The sequence below is a fragment of the Nelusetta ayraudi genome, unplaced genomic scaffold (genome assembly GCF_046127955.1).
Source record: "Nelusetta ayraudi isolate G7.1 ecotype Tasmania unplaced genomic scaffold, CSIRO-AGI_Nayr_v1 ptg000050l, whole genome shotgun sequence".
In the NCBI taxonomy this organism is placed as follows: Eukaryota; Metazoa; Chordata; class Actinopteri; order Tetraodontiformes; family Monacanthidae; genus Nelusetta; species Nelusetta ayraudi.
In genome coordinates, this window is record NW_027466100.1 from 3955001 (window position 1) to 3970370 (window position 15370).

General features: G+C 41.7%; 2 protein-coding genes across 2 annotated transcripts in view; one reads left to right on the plus strand and one right to left on the minus strand.

Moving 5' to 3' along the window:
• Positions 1 to 1467, plus strand: part of LOC142895690 (vasopressin V2 receptor-like) — a 1712-nt gene extending 245 nt beyond the window's left edge. The window contains exons 1-2 of the mRNA XM_076036909.1: positions 1 to 605; positions 1104 to 1467. The exon at positions 1 to 605 is cut by the window's left edge and continues 245 nt beyond it. Of these exons, the coding sequence (XP_075893024.1) occupies positions 1 to 605; positions 1104 to 1312 (814 nt within the window). The 3' untranslated portion in view covers positions 1313 to 1467. The remainder of the gene's footprint in view (positions 606 to 1103) is intronic.
• A 3155-nt stretch (positions 1468 to 4622) lies between these two features.
• crbn (cereblon) lies at positions 4623 to 15047 on the minus strand. The gene is made up of 11 exons (XM_076037014.1): positions 14922 to 15047; positions 14578 to 14690; positions 13431 to 13630; positions 12480 to 12629; positions 11059 to 11218; positions 10067 to 10129; positions 9898 to 9982; positions 9625 to 9740; positions 8296 to 8360; positions 6553 to 6684; positions 4623 to 5906 (listed from the first exon to the last, which is right to left on the minus strand). The coding sequence occupies exons 1-11, from the start codon at positions 14992 to 14994 to the stop codon at positions 5711 to 5713; spliced, it is 1353 nt and encodes a 450-aa protein (XP_075893129.1). The 5' UTR covers positions 14995 to 15047; the 3' UTR covers positions 4623 to 5710.
• Positions 15048 to 15370: the final 323 nt, after the last annotated feature.

The following is a 15370-nucleotide window of genomic DNA, read 5'->3' on the forward strand; positions in this document are numbered from 1 at the left end:
CATCTGGGACATCACGGACAGGTTCGTGGGGCCCGACGTGGTGTGCCGCATGGTGAAGTACCTGCAGGTGCTCGGTATGTTCTCGTCCACTTACATGATCGTGGCGATGACGGTTGACCGGCACCAGGCAGTCTGCAACCCCATGGTGAAGTTCCGGCGGACGAGCGGGCGCCTCAACGTGCCGGTGTTGGCTGCGTGGGCGGTGTCCCTGCTGGGCAGCCTGCCGCAGGTCTTCATCTTCTCCCGGACCGAGGTGGCCCCGGGGGTCTTCGACTGCTGGGCCAGTTTCATCCAGCCGTGGGGGCTGCAGACCTACATCACTTGGACCACGCTGGTCATTTTCGTGTTGCCCGCCGTGACGCTGGTCGTGTGCCAGGTGCGCATCTGCCGAGCCATCCAGGCCAACCTGCTGCAAAACGCCAAGCGGCGTGGCAAAGGAAACTTCCCCGTCCCGCCCAGAGCCAGCGGGGTGGCCGGCATGTCCAGAGCCCGGGTCAAGACCCTGAAGATGACGGTGGTCATCGTGTTGGTTTACATCGTTTGCTGGGCTCCTTTCTTCATTGTCCAGCTGTGGTCCGTCTGGGATATACATGCACCAACGGAAAGTAAGTCAGTCTTTTATTATTATTATTATTATTATTATTATTAGTAGTAGTAGTAGTAGTAGTAGTAGTAGTAGTAGTAGAAGAAATACATCCCTTATGCCTGGAACTATTGCCCTCTCACTCTTCCCGACTGGACGACAGCTAATATTCTGAACTTTTTAAAATGGCAAACGTTGCACTACTGTTTTTTTTTATTTATTTATTAATTAAACGTACATATCTTTTCCTGCGCACAACTGACTGCCTGTTGCACTTGTTCAGCAGTAGAGTTTCACAATAAAGTACATCTATCTATCTGTCTATCTGTCTATCTATCTATCTATCTATCTTCGTCTATCATTTGTCTGTCTGTCTGTTTGGTAATAGTAGTAGTTGATGTAAAGTCTGAGTCTTGCACGGCTCTCTTGACCTTTAAGCACAGCACAATGACCTTCGACAGCTTGAACATCCTTGCCACCACATGTCATAACCTCCCTGCACCTCCATTGTCCTTTCCAGCTGCGACTTTTACCATCCTGATGCTGCTGGCCAGCCTGAACAGCTGCGCCAATCCCTGCATCTACCTGCTGTTCAGCGCCTCCTTCCCCAAGAGGCTGGTGGTCCCCGTGTGCCTGCAGCGCGACGTTGGCAGGCACTCAGTGCACGAGGAGGGCTCGCTGATCAGCGCCATGTACATGAGCTTTAAGAATTCATCAGAGTCCAAATGAGTGTGCATAGCAATAATATGAGCTATGAGTGACTTTGCAAGTGTGACACTTGGAGTCAAGACTCGCCCTGACTTGCACAACACATTGGCAGTTTACCAGAAGCTCACCTGAAACGGATCAACAACTTTCTACGAGGTCCGCTGCTATTGGAGAAATCAGAGATGGCGATTGTGTGAATATTGTGAACAAGTAACTTATATTGCTGTGTTATGGGAGAATTTGCTGTTTATGTGTATTTCAGCGGCATGGGATATAAAATGAGGCATAAGTCTTTTGAGCTGGATTCAGAGATTTGAGTTGAAAACGATCAGACTCTATGGTACGGAACATTAAATACAAAATCAAACATGTTTTTATTTAAAGTCAATCAAGTATTCCCAGCTTACAGACTGTGATAATTCCATTAAAGACACTGAAATGCAATCTTTGCTTCTACTAATGTTCCCTGTCTGAGACGATCAATGTCCTAATGGCCATGATTATGGTATCTAGGATTGCAAGTTCAATCAAATTTACATTCATGTGTAACAAACAGATGTATTCTGTTGGAGTGACAAATCATGAGCTTAAGCATTATCATGTAGCAGTGACACTAGACACCAATAATAAGCCACGTGAATGTGACGTTTGAAACACAATTGAAATGCTAAATTTAGCAACTATACATTTTTGGAAAATCCCATTTTGTTTCAGTTACTGTTCACTGTATAATAAACAAAGTTAGATTTAAAGCTGGGGTGCGTCATGCTGTTTGTATAGCAGCCGGTAGCAGCTTTACTTATGTTCTTGAATCTGTATGAACTCTCTACGAAGGTACTGAATGTATGAATACTACAAAAAGACTTTTTAAAGTGCACAAAATGCAAGCTGTGGGGGAAGATGTGGAAACACAATTCTATTAAATATATTTCAATTAATAAAATGTGCTTGTTCACCTTCTCGTAATGTGATGTGTGTTAATCTGTCATGGTAATGTATAACACAGGCAACACAGCATTGATTATCGGTACAGTATTAGCTAATTATATTACTATATTAATGGCTGTCGCGTGACAACCGATAGTTGAACATATCAGCTGCATGCCAAATTGCATTGTGCCTCATTTAGCTCTCACTACTTCCCTGCTTAGTGGCCTTTAGACTGACTCAATAGGGCCTGTATTGTCAAACCTCATATATAGTTAATTGTAAAAAAAAAGAAAAAAAAAGTCAGAGTTTCATCATTTTGGTTGAAAAATAACAATCAAGAAATATGCATGGTAATCAGCATGTATGATTGCTACTTTACAGCACATATGCTAAAAAAAAGAAAAAGAAAAAAAGAAAGAAGACTGGCACCGGCTTTAATCGTAAAGGAGACAATAGGTCAGATTCTGTCATTATCATCATTTTAGAAAAACACATAGAGCCCGTGTGTATGTCTTATAGAAGAACCCTTGCAGTGCACTCATTTTTAAACAGCTTGTTATGTAAGTCCAGATAATTAAATCAACCAGCTTCAAGGTTTTTCCACCCACGAGTCGAACACTGCTGTAATTGAAAATGGTAAGACCTGATTGACAGCATGTGTCTGAGTAGTTACTCACTAATCTAAAAAAAAAAAAAATCTATCTATCTATCTGTCATTGCAGTGTTGGCTAAGTCTTGACCGGTCTTGATCAAAAATCTCTGTCCAGTCTGTCCAGTCCGAGACTGAGACAAGACTGAGTAAAAATGCCTCCGAGTCCTAGACGAGACCGAGACCAGGACCAATCACGAGTCCCACAACACTAATTTTTATGTAATGTACTCAATTACAATGGGAAACATTTTTCCTGCTGTCCTGATGTGGAAACCCTGTGGTTTATGATAAACGTGTCGTGTGAGTACACATGATTTACATGCTCACCAAGAGATCAACTTTGTGCTAGAGAAGGATACTCATGATGATCTGATGCCTTTTCTTACGGGGAACACACATGCATGCGCGGCGAGGCTATGAGAACACGCCCTTATCAGAACATGGCTTGGCTGAGCACACTCACAAGGATTGGGGCTTCAGGTTTTGTCAAGCTGGGCCTTTCAGAGAGAATCTAGTTACGCTGAGCTTGGCTACACCTCACAGTTCTAAATTCAACCGTCATTTAAAAACATAAAAATCCTAAAAGTTAGCTCTATGTTTAAATGGTGCAGGACAACAGCAGCAGGCTTAGGAACAAAATGCTCCTCTTTGACTGAGCAGGGGTTAAAGTGTAACAGAAAGACTAAAGGAAATGGTGAAACCAAACATACAGATCATCTTAAACATTTTCTATTGAAAAGACATTGGACGTTGCTCACTACCTTGGGCTGATTTTCCCCAAATAATCAGGAGAATTCAATCAGAATGCACAACTGGTCAAATGGTATATGCTAATATCAGCCATACTAGTTAATGAGGGCCCAAAGCAAAAGATGAAACAGTCCATTAAATTTAGAGCTGAACTTCTGAGCCATTAGAAGTCACGTGTTCCTGGGCTGCGTCTCCCACTTAGGTTTATTTATTAGAGTCTGATGGTGCATACAAATGAGGTGCTTCACACGTGTACTTAGCGTGTGCAGTCACGTAATTAAGTGCAGCCCACAGTACACAAACAAAACTGAGTCACATGTCATTTTACACAACACTAGTGCAGCTCTATGCAGGTCTTTCATTGCTTTTTCCAATGGAAAAAACAATTAAAACAATTCAATTGCTTTTTCCATTTCTCCAATGGAAAAGCAATGAAAGAACAGTTTTTTTCTTGACTGATTTTTAAATTTGGAATATTTTCTAAATGCTACTAAACTAAAGAAGATTGATTAAAGATATAAGCCTCATTTAGATTGCAGTATTTTCACAAGTAAATATTTTTTGTTATATTATCTAGCTTTGAAAATCTGTGAAGCTAAAGTGACATTTTTCTGAAAGTGTCATTAACACTTTTAGGTATGCAACAATAACTCCATCTGTGAAGATGATGATTTGTGGGTTTGGAGGCACAGTGGTCAGATGTGAGGGTAAGTCGATGGCTTCTGTAAATTAAATTGAAATAGTATGTGTTACAAAACTACATCCAGCTATTCCTTTATAAAGTCCCTTTACAAACTAAGCTATTTCTGACTTCTATGAAATACTTTAATATTGGTACAAAAATATTTTTGCTCACAATAAGACGCCAGCTGAGTGAATTTCTGACTGTATTCAAAACAGATTTTGCTTATTTGTACTTTTATAGAAATTGCGCAAAAAGTCGAGGCCACAAAGAAACACTTTTAAAAACAAGTTTCATCAACTGTCGTCATTTCAAAGTCAGTGTTTCATTTCTGCTTTATTGATCCATCCATCTCATACAAAGGACACAGATCGAGGTATACACACACACCTTCAAAAATGCCAAACGTTTCACTCTCTCCGCTATACAGCAGCATTGATTCGACCTTTGGACCACAAAGAAAACTTTGCCGTCGGGCACAGAGACGTCGCTTCATTTTTCAATTGTACATGTTGTTTCCTGAAGCATTGAATCCAACACAAGAACAGCTATGGGTTTGATAACGAACGGATGCCGATTACGATCACCTGCGATCAAGGATGTCACACACAATAATCCTCACGGCAGTTTTCTGTTCAATTTTTTTTTTTTTGCTTCAACGTATGAAAACTGATCGGATAATAAACAGCACAATGTCCTCACAATGGATGTACGAGTCACTTTGCAATTGTGTACGTCACTAAACAAAGCCGGGATTCAAAATATCCACGAGCACTTTCACTTTTCTCCGCTGACCTGTTGCCAGCTCAAAGTCCATCAGAAGGCATTTCTGAGTTTTCCCATCAGACAGCAGATTAGCTCCATCCCAACACCTGCTGCACCACCTGCTCAGCTTGCTGTCGCCCGCTCCGTCGGACCAGAAGAAGAAGACTAGCTGAAGTATGTTCACACCTGAAGCTATTGAGTGCGCCACTACGGGGAGTTCAGCAGGACAGGGGCGGGGGGGGTGTTTGCAGATTCGGGGAACTGCATGCTGGGACGTGACGGCGTGACCATGGAGGCAGTCTCTCTGAAAACCACCTTCACCTGTGGGGACTCAGAGCGTTCGGCTGCCGTCTTCCACACGTCAAGAAGCTGCAACAGCCATCGCGACCTTTAAACCGGTATAATTTGCCCTGGAGGAGCCACCACCACCACCAGCCAAAAGGCTGCCTGACATTTCCACTAATAACATGGATTTGCTGCCGGGGGAGAGACGAGACGAGTGGGCGAGCGCGGAGATGATTTCTGAAAGTATTTGCGGCCGCAGAGTGTCGGAGGATCCACGCTCGTCTGGGGTGTTCGTTTTTTTTTTGTTTTGTTTGTTTGTTTGTTTTTCTTTTTACAAGGAAAAGTCGCTCGGGAGTCACAGGCAGAAGAGACGCGAGCCGTTCCCGCCCTCCCCTTCCTCGCCCTCCCCCAACCCAGGGGGGATACGGGGAAGCAGTGCGGAGCGGGTCAGACCCCAGAAACGAATCGGAGACAAGTCCTTCTTGGTGGCCGTGAACTTCCAGCCCATGTGAGAGCGGCAGGTTCGACACTGAGCCACTGTCCAGGCGTACCTGAGAGCAAAGAGACAAAAACAAAGAGGAAAAGGATCAGGATTGTTTTTCAGACACGTTGCAAAAATAAAGAAGAATAAAGAGAAGCTCCTCAATGGAGTTTTATTCCAGGGGAAGCGCTATTCACTGTTGCTCACCACTGAACGGAACAGCGAAAGGGAAAAGCAGAGGAAGACTTCGATGATTTGTATTGCAAAATACAAAAAAAAACTTTTTTCACATTAAAAAAAAAAAACATAATATGAACGCTTTACAGCTGCAGGTTCACAGCATTTGTTTGGGACCAAAGGCCAAAAACATTAAACACTTGTTTTTTTCCTAACAAATTCGGTTCCTTTTCACACGGTCAGCATTTTCTCTAATTCAAAGAAGTTGAATCAGTCCCAGTCAAGCGTTCATTGTAACATAATGTCTTTTTTATACCCTTGAAAACATGTAAAAGGTACAAGAAAGCATGAGTTTTAGCAGGAAGCTAAAGTCGGAGTTTTAGCTATAAACAGAGGGCTAAGCATGCCGTGTCCCTCAGAACATAAAGTAATGTCAGATTGCTTCAGACTTTGGTGATGTTGGCGTTATGTCATTTATTCATATTGTTTCTTCACTTTAAAAAGAGAGAAGCCTGAGGTCTGATGTGTCACACAGTTACCCTGGAAACCAGCTGTGCAGTGTGGAGGGTCGGCCGACAAGGTTCAGGTTGTTGGCCTTGTAGACGGTCAAAGTTTCGTGGACGTAACCGTGAGGATTGACGTACGCAGCCATGGGGCCGTACAGAGACAAACTGCAGGGCGAGAGAGGCAACAAAGACACAATTTAATGCAGAAAAAAAACCGCATTAGCATCTAAAATCCCTCAGTGCAGAGGTAAGAACCAAACAATGCATTTTACTGAAATATTCATTCAAACGTGTCTTGCACGCCGACTTGATTCTCTTGGTATTAAAACCATTTTCATCGGAGTTTTAGTTTTTAATCCAGGTCACTTTGTTGACATCATGACGGTCAAATTCAATTTTAGGACCAAACATTTCTCAAATTCATGAGTCAATCTCTTAGATCCGGCCATGTCCTCATTGAAGTACACTGAGGTTCTGTATAGTTTCATTTGTGTTAAAGGCTTTCTTTGTCACTTGGATAAACGCATTAGCCGGCACAGATCACTGACAGAGATTACATTACATAACAGCGCACGTACGTGTCCGCTCAGACTCAGACAGAGGAAGAACAGAACGGTGCCTCTCGCGTACAAGACGTAACTACAAAAGACTTGCAGTTTACGGACAAGTCAGAATCAAATCGTGCCAGATTTTGGTGCGGTAAATCCTACAGCAAGCGCTGACGAGTACAGCGCAAAAAGCAACGACAGTTAGAAAGTGGAGTCACCTGACACCAAGTTCAGAAATGATTCCAGACAACCACAAGGACAAGAACCTTTCTACAAAATTGAATAAGGTTAAATAAGTAACTTCTGTCTAATTGGAGCAAATAAACCCAAAGTGTTCACCCTCAAGGTTATTTGTGGACAATGTAATCAAATTGTTTACATGTAAATAAGGTTAATTTTCCCTTTTCCCCAAAAATAGCAAACTGGAACATTTCCGTCAGTTTTATACAATTGAATGAGAGGCTGGTCACAAAAACCCATTATATTACATCCTCATTATATATTTTTTTATTAAATTCTGAGCTTGTTTTCCCAATCTCACTGGTCGATGACAGCAGCTTCTGCAAGTCGGAGCATTCAGCACAGTAACACAGCAGCACCGATTGAAACGCTGTGTAATGAAACGCAGGTCTGCATGTTTAGCACTCTTCCAGCACCTCACCTGCTTTGATGTGTGCTTCCCCCAGGGACACGTTTTGTAATCAATCCGTCTGAAGATGAATTTCAGGGTTGAACCAACTTCTTAGGTTTCGTACAGATCGGTGCCACAGCAGCATCAGCGAGTGTTAGCAGAGGCTAAAAAACGATGCTAACAATGGCTGCGTTGCACATCCAAGCCATCAGGCGTGGATGTGCTTGCAAGGTACACCCCTCCAAGGCCCCCAATCTGTCAACGCCACAATGAGTAAACTGACGAAACTGTAGGTGTGGCCGTGGCAGATTGCAAAATACAATCATTTCAGAAAATCTTTCTTCTAAATTTCACATTTTTAACAGATACAATCAAGAAAAAGCTCCCGCACACTGTTCAACTCTCTTCCTTTTTAATAATCAAGCAACGTTTTGGTCGACAGACCTTCGTCAGGCATCATTTTCTTTTTAGCAGATCACATTTTTAACAGATGTAACACTTGATGAGTACAATCCATTCCTTTCCAGATAATAAAAAAAAAACAGCTTTTAGGCGTGCATATCGATAATGTTGCACACAAGGAAGTAAAGGACTAACCTGAAAATCTCGTTTTTTGTGGTAATTTCTGTGTCCTGGCACTGCTTGCAGCACAGGGATGTGCACTGAAGAGGAGGAAAGCAAACATGTCAGATACGCTGCAACAATGATAAGTCGTTGTTCAAGTTTGATGACAATGGCACAATAATGAGCTATCCAACTAACTAATCAACTCATCCATTGTGGTTCCAAAGGAGCCACCAACAGTCAGATCCTGAGAGTGACCACAGGAACTCAATAAAGATGTTTATATTCCTCCATGGCAAATGAAAACTAAGATAGACTGACAGGATGCAGCGCGACTTCCTACACGTGCCTATTAAAGTCTGGCAGCACCACAGTCAGAATAGTCAGGCTAGCTGGCAAAATTCTGTCACTCGGAACAAGACAAGAAAAGCTCAAACATGGAATCGGGTCAACAAAAAGGTCCAATGGGTAACACTGAGAGGGAGCACAGAAAAATGGAACCAAAAATGCACATTCTATGTTTATTATTACATACAGGTAGTAAATAAAGTTGAAAAAAGTCAAACTACTGTGTTTTGTTCACAAATAATAACGATTTGTATCCACTGAAAGACTGAGTCCACTCGTAAAGATGTGGTCAAATTATGACACAGTGTACGTACAGTAACCCACCAGTAGGTGCATCTGCTTGGAATTCAGTGATTTTACACCCACATCACAGCTGATCGTAAAAAAAAAAAAAAAGTGCGAGATCATGTGGCGCATGAGAAAATAGATGATTAACATTGTTTGCGGCGCGCTTTTTCACCATTAGATGTTAATGAATCTATCACACTGGGCCATCTAGCAAAATAAGGAACAATCAAATTGTCATTCGTGATATGAAATGGATGAAATGAGGAAATTTCAGCTTTGGAAATTGTCTTTCATTACGTTTTAGGTTGGGACCTTCAACACAATAATGGGGCTTTGACAGAAGTTAAATGCCATCATATTGTACCTCCATGAAAAAACACTATAAGATTTCTTTCAACCTAAATGCTGCAATACTCATTAGGTCTTTGTGTTTTTCCTTGAATTATTACTGAGGCCTCTCAAGATGCATGACAACAAGAAGAAAACCCAAAATTATAAAAATGGTATAAATATATATTTTTTAATATTATATTAATAGTCCTATCCAGCTGCATGGTCTATTCGTGTTGTGAGCAATGTTTGGAATAATAGATACTATTATTTCTGTCCTGGCTTTGACAGAGTTCATTGAACAGACCGTTGATGAACTCCACTGCAGGGATGGTGTTGAGTGACGGGAGGGACAGAGGACAGACACACAGGGGGCTTTTGGGGGCTTTTCCTCACCCGGTCCATGATGTCCAGCTCACAGCGGAGTCTCTGGATGGCACTGCCGATCTTCAGCAGCTGCAGTCGCAGAGCGTCATCAATGGGCAGACAAGCAGCCACCCGGTAGGAGAAGTCTGACGCAGAGCAGACGGAGGGATGACAAGATGAGAGGAAGGAAGGGAAGAAGGAAGGAAGGGAGGAAGGAAGGAAGGAAGGGAGGAAGGGGCTGAGAGCCCACAGAGCACAAACAGGGAGACGCGGCCGCCTGCGATACACGGAGAAGAAGCTGACCTACGGCGTTCGTCGGCAGGGAGTCGTCCTTCAGGTTCTCGTCCCATTCGTGGAGTTGTTTCTTCACCCTGTCCATGAGCGACTCCTGGAAAGTCAAACACAGCCCAGGTTACATGCGCTCCCTCATCTATGCAGAGACCTTCCAGCCGGAGGCGGCGATGACACTCACAGAGTCGTAGAGTGCGTAGACCCAGGGTGGCCACGGTGTCAAGCTGGCACAGTGGAACTTCCTCTGAGAGAATAAACAATGACACCAGCATAGGATCACTCCTTCAAAGGTCCAGTGTGTAACAATTGGACATTTTTAAGAACAAACAGCGACATCAAGTGGTAACATTTAGGATTGCAGCACTCTTTCACTTAAATCCTCTTGGGGACTCCGTACCCTCCCTCTCCCGAGTTTGCCAGTGAACTACAGTGGCCTGTGAGCACAAATCTGGATACCTAATCCACCATCTTCTTCTTCGTTGGTTCATTGGAGCATGCGAGTGTTCACTTAGACATGGATTGTCCACACCAGGCTTCCTTAGAAAATGGTGGCACAAAATGGCAGCTTACTGGGAGCAAGACTCTTGCTCTAATTGTAAGCCCTTTATTTTAGTGTTTTTCTCATATCTTAAAAAGGTAGAAATTAACAGAAATGCTAGAAAAATGATAAGTCTGAAAATAATCATTGCTCGCTCCTTGTTATTCTAATTTATAAATACCCATCACTACGCTCCATTATGTGCATTTATTTAAGTGCCTTATTACTTTGCAATTCATATGCACCACTTAATTTTTACTGTACTTTGATTTTTGTTTCCCTTAAAAATTCCCTGTTTTCATTTATTTTTATATCGTATTGAATTTGATCTGTATTCATTATCCTCTTTGTGAGTCTGTATCTTCATATTTTCAATAAAGTTCTGTTAAAAAAAGACAGTTGATCTATGAATATTCTTAGATATATAATGAAAACTGGTCTAAGGGTAGAAAAAACAAATTACTTTTATTGTACCGTATTTATGGGCAGTATTGCAAGCTTATTACCAGTATAAAAGTCATAAATTAGGTTAATTTTACACACTGGCCCTTTAAAGAGGTAGATAATTTGTTTTGGTTTTTGTTAAACCATTCTGCCGATATATGAGATAAGAGAGTGAGTTTTGTGTGTCCAACCTGGCTGTTTTTCCACCGACAGAGGTCCTGGTTACTGCTCTGAGTCTGGCTCTTGGCAGGGGGCTGTACGTGCAGTCTGGAGAGGGGCGTCAGCTGCACGGCTGACAGGGGATCTGGAAGGATTCTTTCTGGGAGGATCTGCACCTTGGCCTGTTTGATCCTGAGCAGACAAAAAAAAAAAAATCCCAGAGAGCAGGACAATGACATAAGTCGTGCAAGTAAACGGTGACGAAGGGCGGGAAATGAGGAAGACAACGACTGAAATGAGGTAGATAAGCAGCAAGTGAAATGGATTGTGTGCCGGTTGAACGTCTCCATATGTTAGGGAGGATGCTGGTTAGTGTGATGTAATCAGAAAAGAAGAGGCTACCTATGCATTTCTGTCACCAGTGAAACATATCATTGCGACTGCTTCCTGACATGAACACGGTGAACTTCCTGGAGCTCAGACAGACAGAAATAAACTGGGAAAAAATGATAATGTTCACACGTAATGGACAGTAAACACCAAAGTAATATTCAGCACATATCGCGCTTCAGATCCAATTGTGTCTGCGATGTAAAGGGGCACTGACTTGGTGTCTACTTCCTGGTATCACTACAACAGTGCAAGTAGCCAACAGCCAATGACATCGCTTTATTAGAATTGTACAAGAAGCATCTAGAAAAGGTGGAAATTAAAGGTTCATGAATGATGAATCGCGCTGATTGAAGCTGTTTAAAAGGCAGCCGTTCTCTGTGCAGACCCCAACTTATCACCGTCACCACAAACAAGAGGAGACACAAAGGCAACAGCCAGCAATTTCACTGTGAAGATCCCCCACTTGATACCAATAACAAGATTTGTCCAGCAAAATAGCCTTTTTTCATGTTTCACATTTTATCTGACCTACATCAACAAATGAGGCCATGACGATGGGAGCCTCTGTCGGTCAATTTATTCCTAGTGGCAGTTACCAGGGTGGGCAGATTAGACTGTAAAGATTATTTAATGACAAATTCACAAGGTGAAGGTAAATGAAAAATCATAACAATACAACTCCAAAGCACTTCATATTTAATTTAGTCCTCTTAAATTGGGGAAATGGGACAGTGCGGTTGGCTCCTGACATTAGAAGTAAAGTTACTCTGTCCTCTGGCAGTCAAAAATGGTGCAGTACTTATGTCATCAAACAAAAATAGCTAAAAATAAATAAATAATAACCACAGTAAAAAAAAAAAAAGGTGAGATTTCAAATTAAAATATTAATAATCAATGAAAAAAGAAATGGACCAGTATTTTCAGGCCACAGTGGTAATTGTGACAACTGCATGACTGATACAGTAGGTCATGCAAATGTCTTTATTCACAGAACAACATTGTGATTCAAATTTGTACTTATGACCTTAGTGTTACAACTATTTGAAAAAATTGGACTCACCCATCTGCCTGAGCTCTGATCTCGTGGACCTTGAATCTCTGCCGGCCCACAGCTTTCACTTTGACGGTTTCGATGCCGTATTCCTGCTCCTCTCTGTAAGCATAGATTTCAGCTGTGGTCCCAAAGTTTGCGTCTGGGTCACCCGAATCACTACAGTGAGCAAAGAAAACAACAAGGAGGAAAAAGGCGAAATTCTTAAAAAAGTTCAAACAAACAACCAAACAGCATTTAGAAATTCTGAGCGAGAGAAGCCCTTCAAATGAAATGGCTACAAGCTTTGCAACACATTGAGCTTATGACCAAAAACCCTCGTTTTCACTGTTTCCAAAAGAAAACTGCACTGGGTCTGTTTTTCTGTTTTAAAAGCAAAGCAAACATGTTACAGTAATAAGTTTTATTGAAAACCTCAACTTCAAGCCAAGTACCCGCCTGAAGAACATTTGTGTTTAACCATGTTTATAAGATACATATTCTGTTAAAAGTAATTCACTTATTATTACAGTTGTTGTTTCTTGACGCAGAACTATTTGGACTACGCTGTTTTGTAGTACGATATAGAAGAGGATCATATTTTAGTTGGAGAATATTTTAGACTACCTGAACTTTGCGGTCACTGTTTAGTTTTAAATACAGGGAAAAATGTAGAAAATAACATTGATTATTTTTATTAAAAGTGTAAACATGTATGTTACAATGACTGTATCGTTTCATTAATTGCAAAACAATCATTTTGATTTTTTTACTAAGTACATTTTAGAATTTCTACTTTCTTACTTTTACTTGAGTAAAGGATTTGATTTGTTACTTTTACTTTTACCAGAGTAGTTTTTTTTCTACACAGGTATCTGTTCTTTTACTCAAGTACAAAAGGTAGACTTCTGAACCTCTTGTCAGAGACTCAAGGCCTCTCATTGGTCACGTTAGTCCGGTGTGAAAGCGGTAACCTCGTACCAGGGAAGCACAGCGAAGGTTCGGTCTCGCTGGATGACGCTGCGCATCATGCTGACCTCCTGCGGCCTGAACAGCTGCAGGGGCAGAGTCTGGCCCGGGACCAGCATCACAGCCGTGTGTGGCAACACGGGGATGGTCTGGCAGCTGTCGTCATCGTGGACCGTGCGACCGTGGAACTCCTCCATGTCCGAGCCAAGGTACTGGAAAAGCACAGCGGGAGCCGATTGATTATTTTTTTTTACGCAAAAGCCACACGTGATTGGTTAAGATGTGTGGCACCGTCTATCTGCGCTGAGCACTTCAAGAGAGAAAGAGAGAGATGGAGAAACAGAGCACATAATAGACATTATGCCGAACATCAGTAGTAAACAGGAAAACGGGTCGATCGTCGAGCCACATCCAGTCATGGAGTTGGCGGCTGTTTCAGCTGAGATTTTATGTGATAGAGAAATGTAAAAAAAAATATATATATAATATATAACATATATATATATATATATACATATATGTATATATACATATATACATATATATATATATATATATATATATATATATATATATATATGTATATATCAGAAACAGGATAAAACAAATAATAAATGCCTTAAAATGTAACGCACACATATGTATGTTTGTCATAGTATTTTTTTAATTGCTGCAAGGAGAAACTGGATCAATCCCTCAAAGCTGAGGTGTTTAGCAATCTTGGCTAAACTGAAAACGTTTAGTTCAATGATGCTCTTTGCTGTTTGCAATTTTTTTGTTGTTGTAGTTTTTATCTTGTTGTGATGTTTTGCTGATGTGTTCTTTCACTTGTACATAGTTGCATTAAGGTGGGTGTTTGTTTTGGTATTTCATATTTATTTTTGACGGCACTGTGTTCCGTGTTCAGTGTATAAATAACACACATTTTGTATTCCTGATATCATGAACATTAGTCATTCATTTTAACATTCATTTTAGCACATCATTTGGCAATAAACAATATAAGCAACAACAACAACAACAAAAATCTAAGGGGCTGCTTGGGAGCCAAAACAGCCGGTTCTTTTTAGTGAGCCGCACCAAAGGAACCGGTTCTCCGAAAAGAGGCGGAATAGCCATCACTCCAGTCCAGTGAGGGTGTGGTGTTGGCGACACTCACGGCATGTGACGTCGGAAGACTGGGGTCAAAGGTAATGACAGTGGGCTTCTCCGCCTCCTCGCTGTCTCGGTCTTCGGAATCCATGTCGTTTTCATCCTCCTCTTCCTCGTTTTCTGCCGTACGATAATAAATGCAACATTAACAAAAGAACAGCTCACACGGGTTTTGCTTGCTCGTCACGAGCAAAAATATTCATCCGCGGGTTGAGTTGTTTTCATGGTCAAAATGAAAATGAAACGAAGTCCTAGTGAGTCTGCAATCTCTGACGTAGCCAGTGTCTTTGAGCTGTTAGCTAGCAGTTGCTATGCACGTCTGGTGAAGCAGTGTGCGGGTTCAAGTGTTACCTGGGAGAAGCTGTAACTCATTTCCCATGTTGTCGTCTATGTGGCCGTCTCCTCCACCCCTCTCGTCAGCCATATTCGTGTGTTTACAACCAGAAATTCTTCTTCTACTGCGCACACGGCAGCAGCAGGATAAGAATGCAAGATGCAGCGCCTCCTGGCGATAAATTAGAACTCAGTATTGCAATTGTTAAAACACCAAAGATGTTACTGTATCGGTGCTGCAATTAGCGGTATATCTTTGGGTCTTCTCCACACAGGATGACTCCGAACTAAATATACGCAGAATCCATAAAGGCAGCCGCGGGAACCAGACGCGAAAACAACAATAACAACAACAAAAAAGGGTTTGGGTTTGGTTCTTCAAAAGTGCCAACATTTAAAAATGAAATGAAGTAAATACGGTGTCCATCGATGTTGGATTTATTGCTGGGAAATGTACGAGCACAGAA

Excerpts from the sequence above, each read along its gene's own strand:
- crbn (XM_076037014.1), bottom strand. The coding sequence starts at position 14,994 with ATGGCTGACGAGAGGGGTGGAGGAGACGGCCACATAGACGACAACATG. Across the intron at positions 13,631-14,577 it reads GTCTTCCGACGTCACATGCC|TACCTTGGCTCGGACATGGA; the intron begins GTGAGTGTCGCC and ends GTGCTTTTCCAG. Across the intron at positions 8,361-9,624 it reads AGCTGGACATCATGGACCGG|TGCACATCCCTGTGCTGCAA; the intron begins GTGAGGAAAAGC and ends CCTCCTCTTCAG.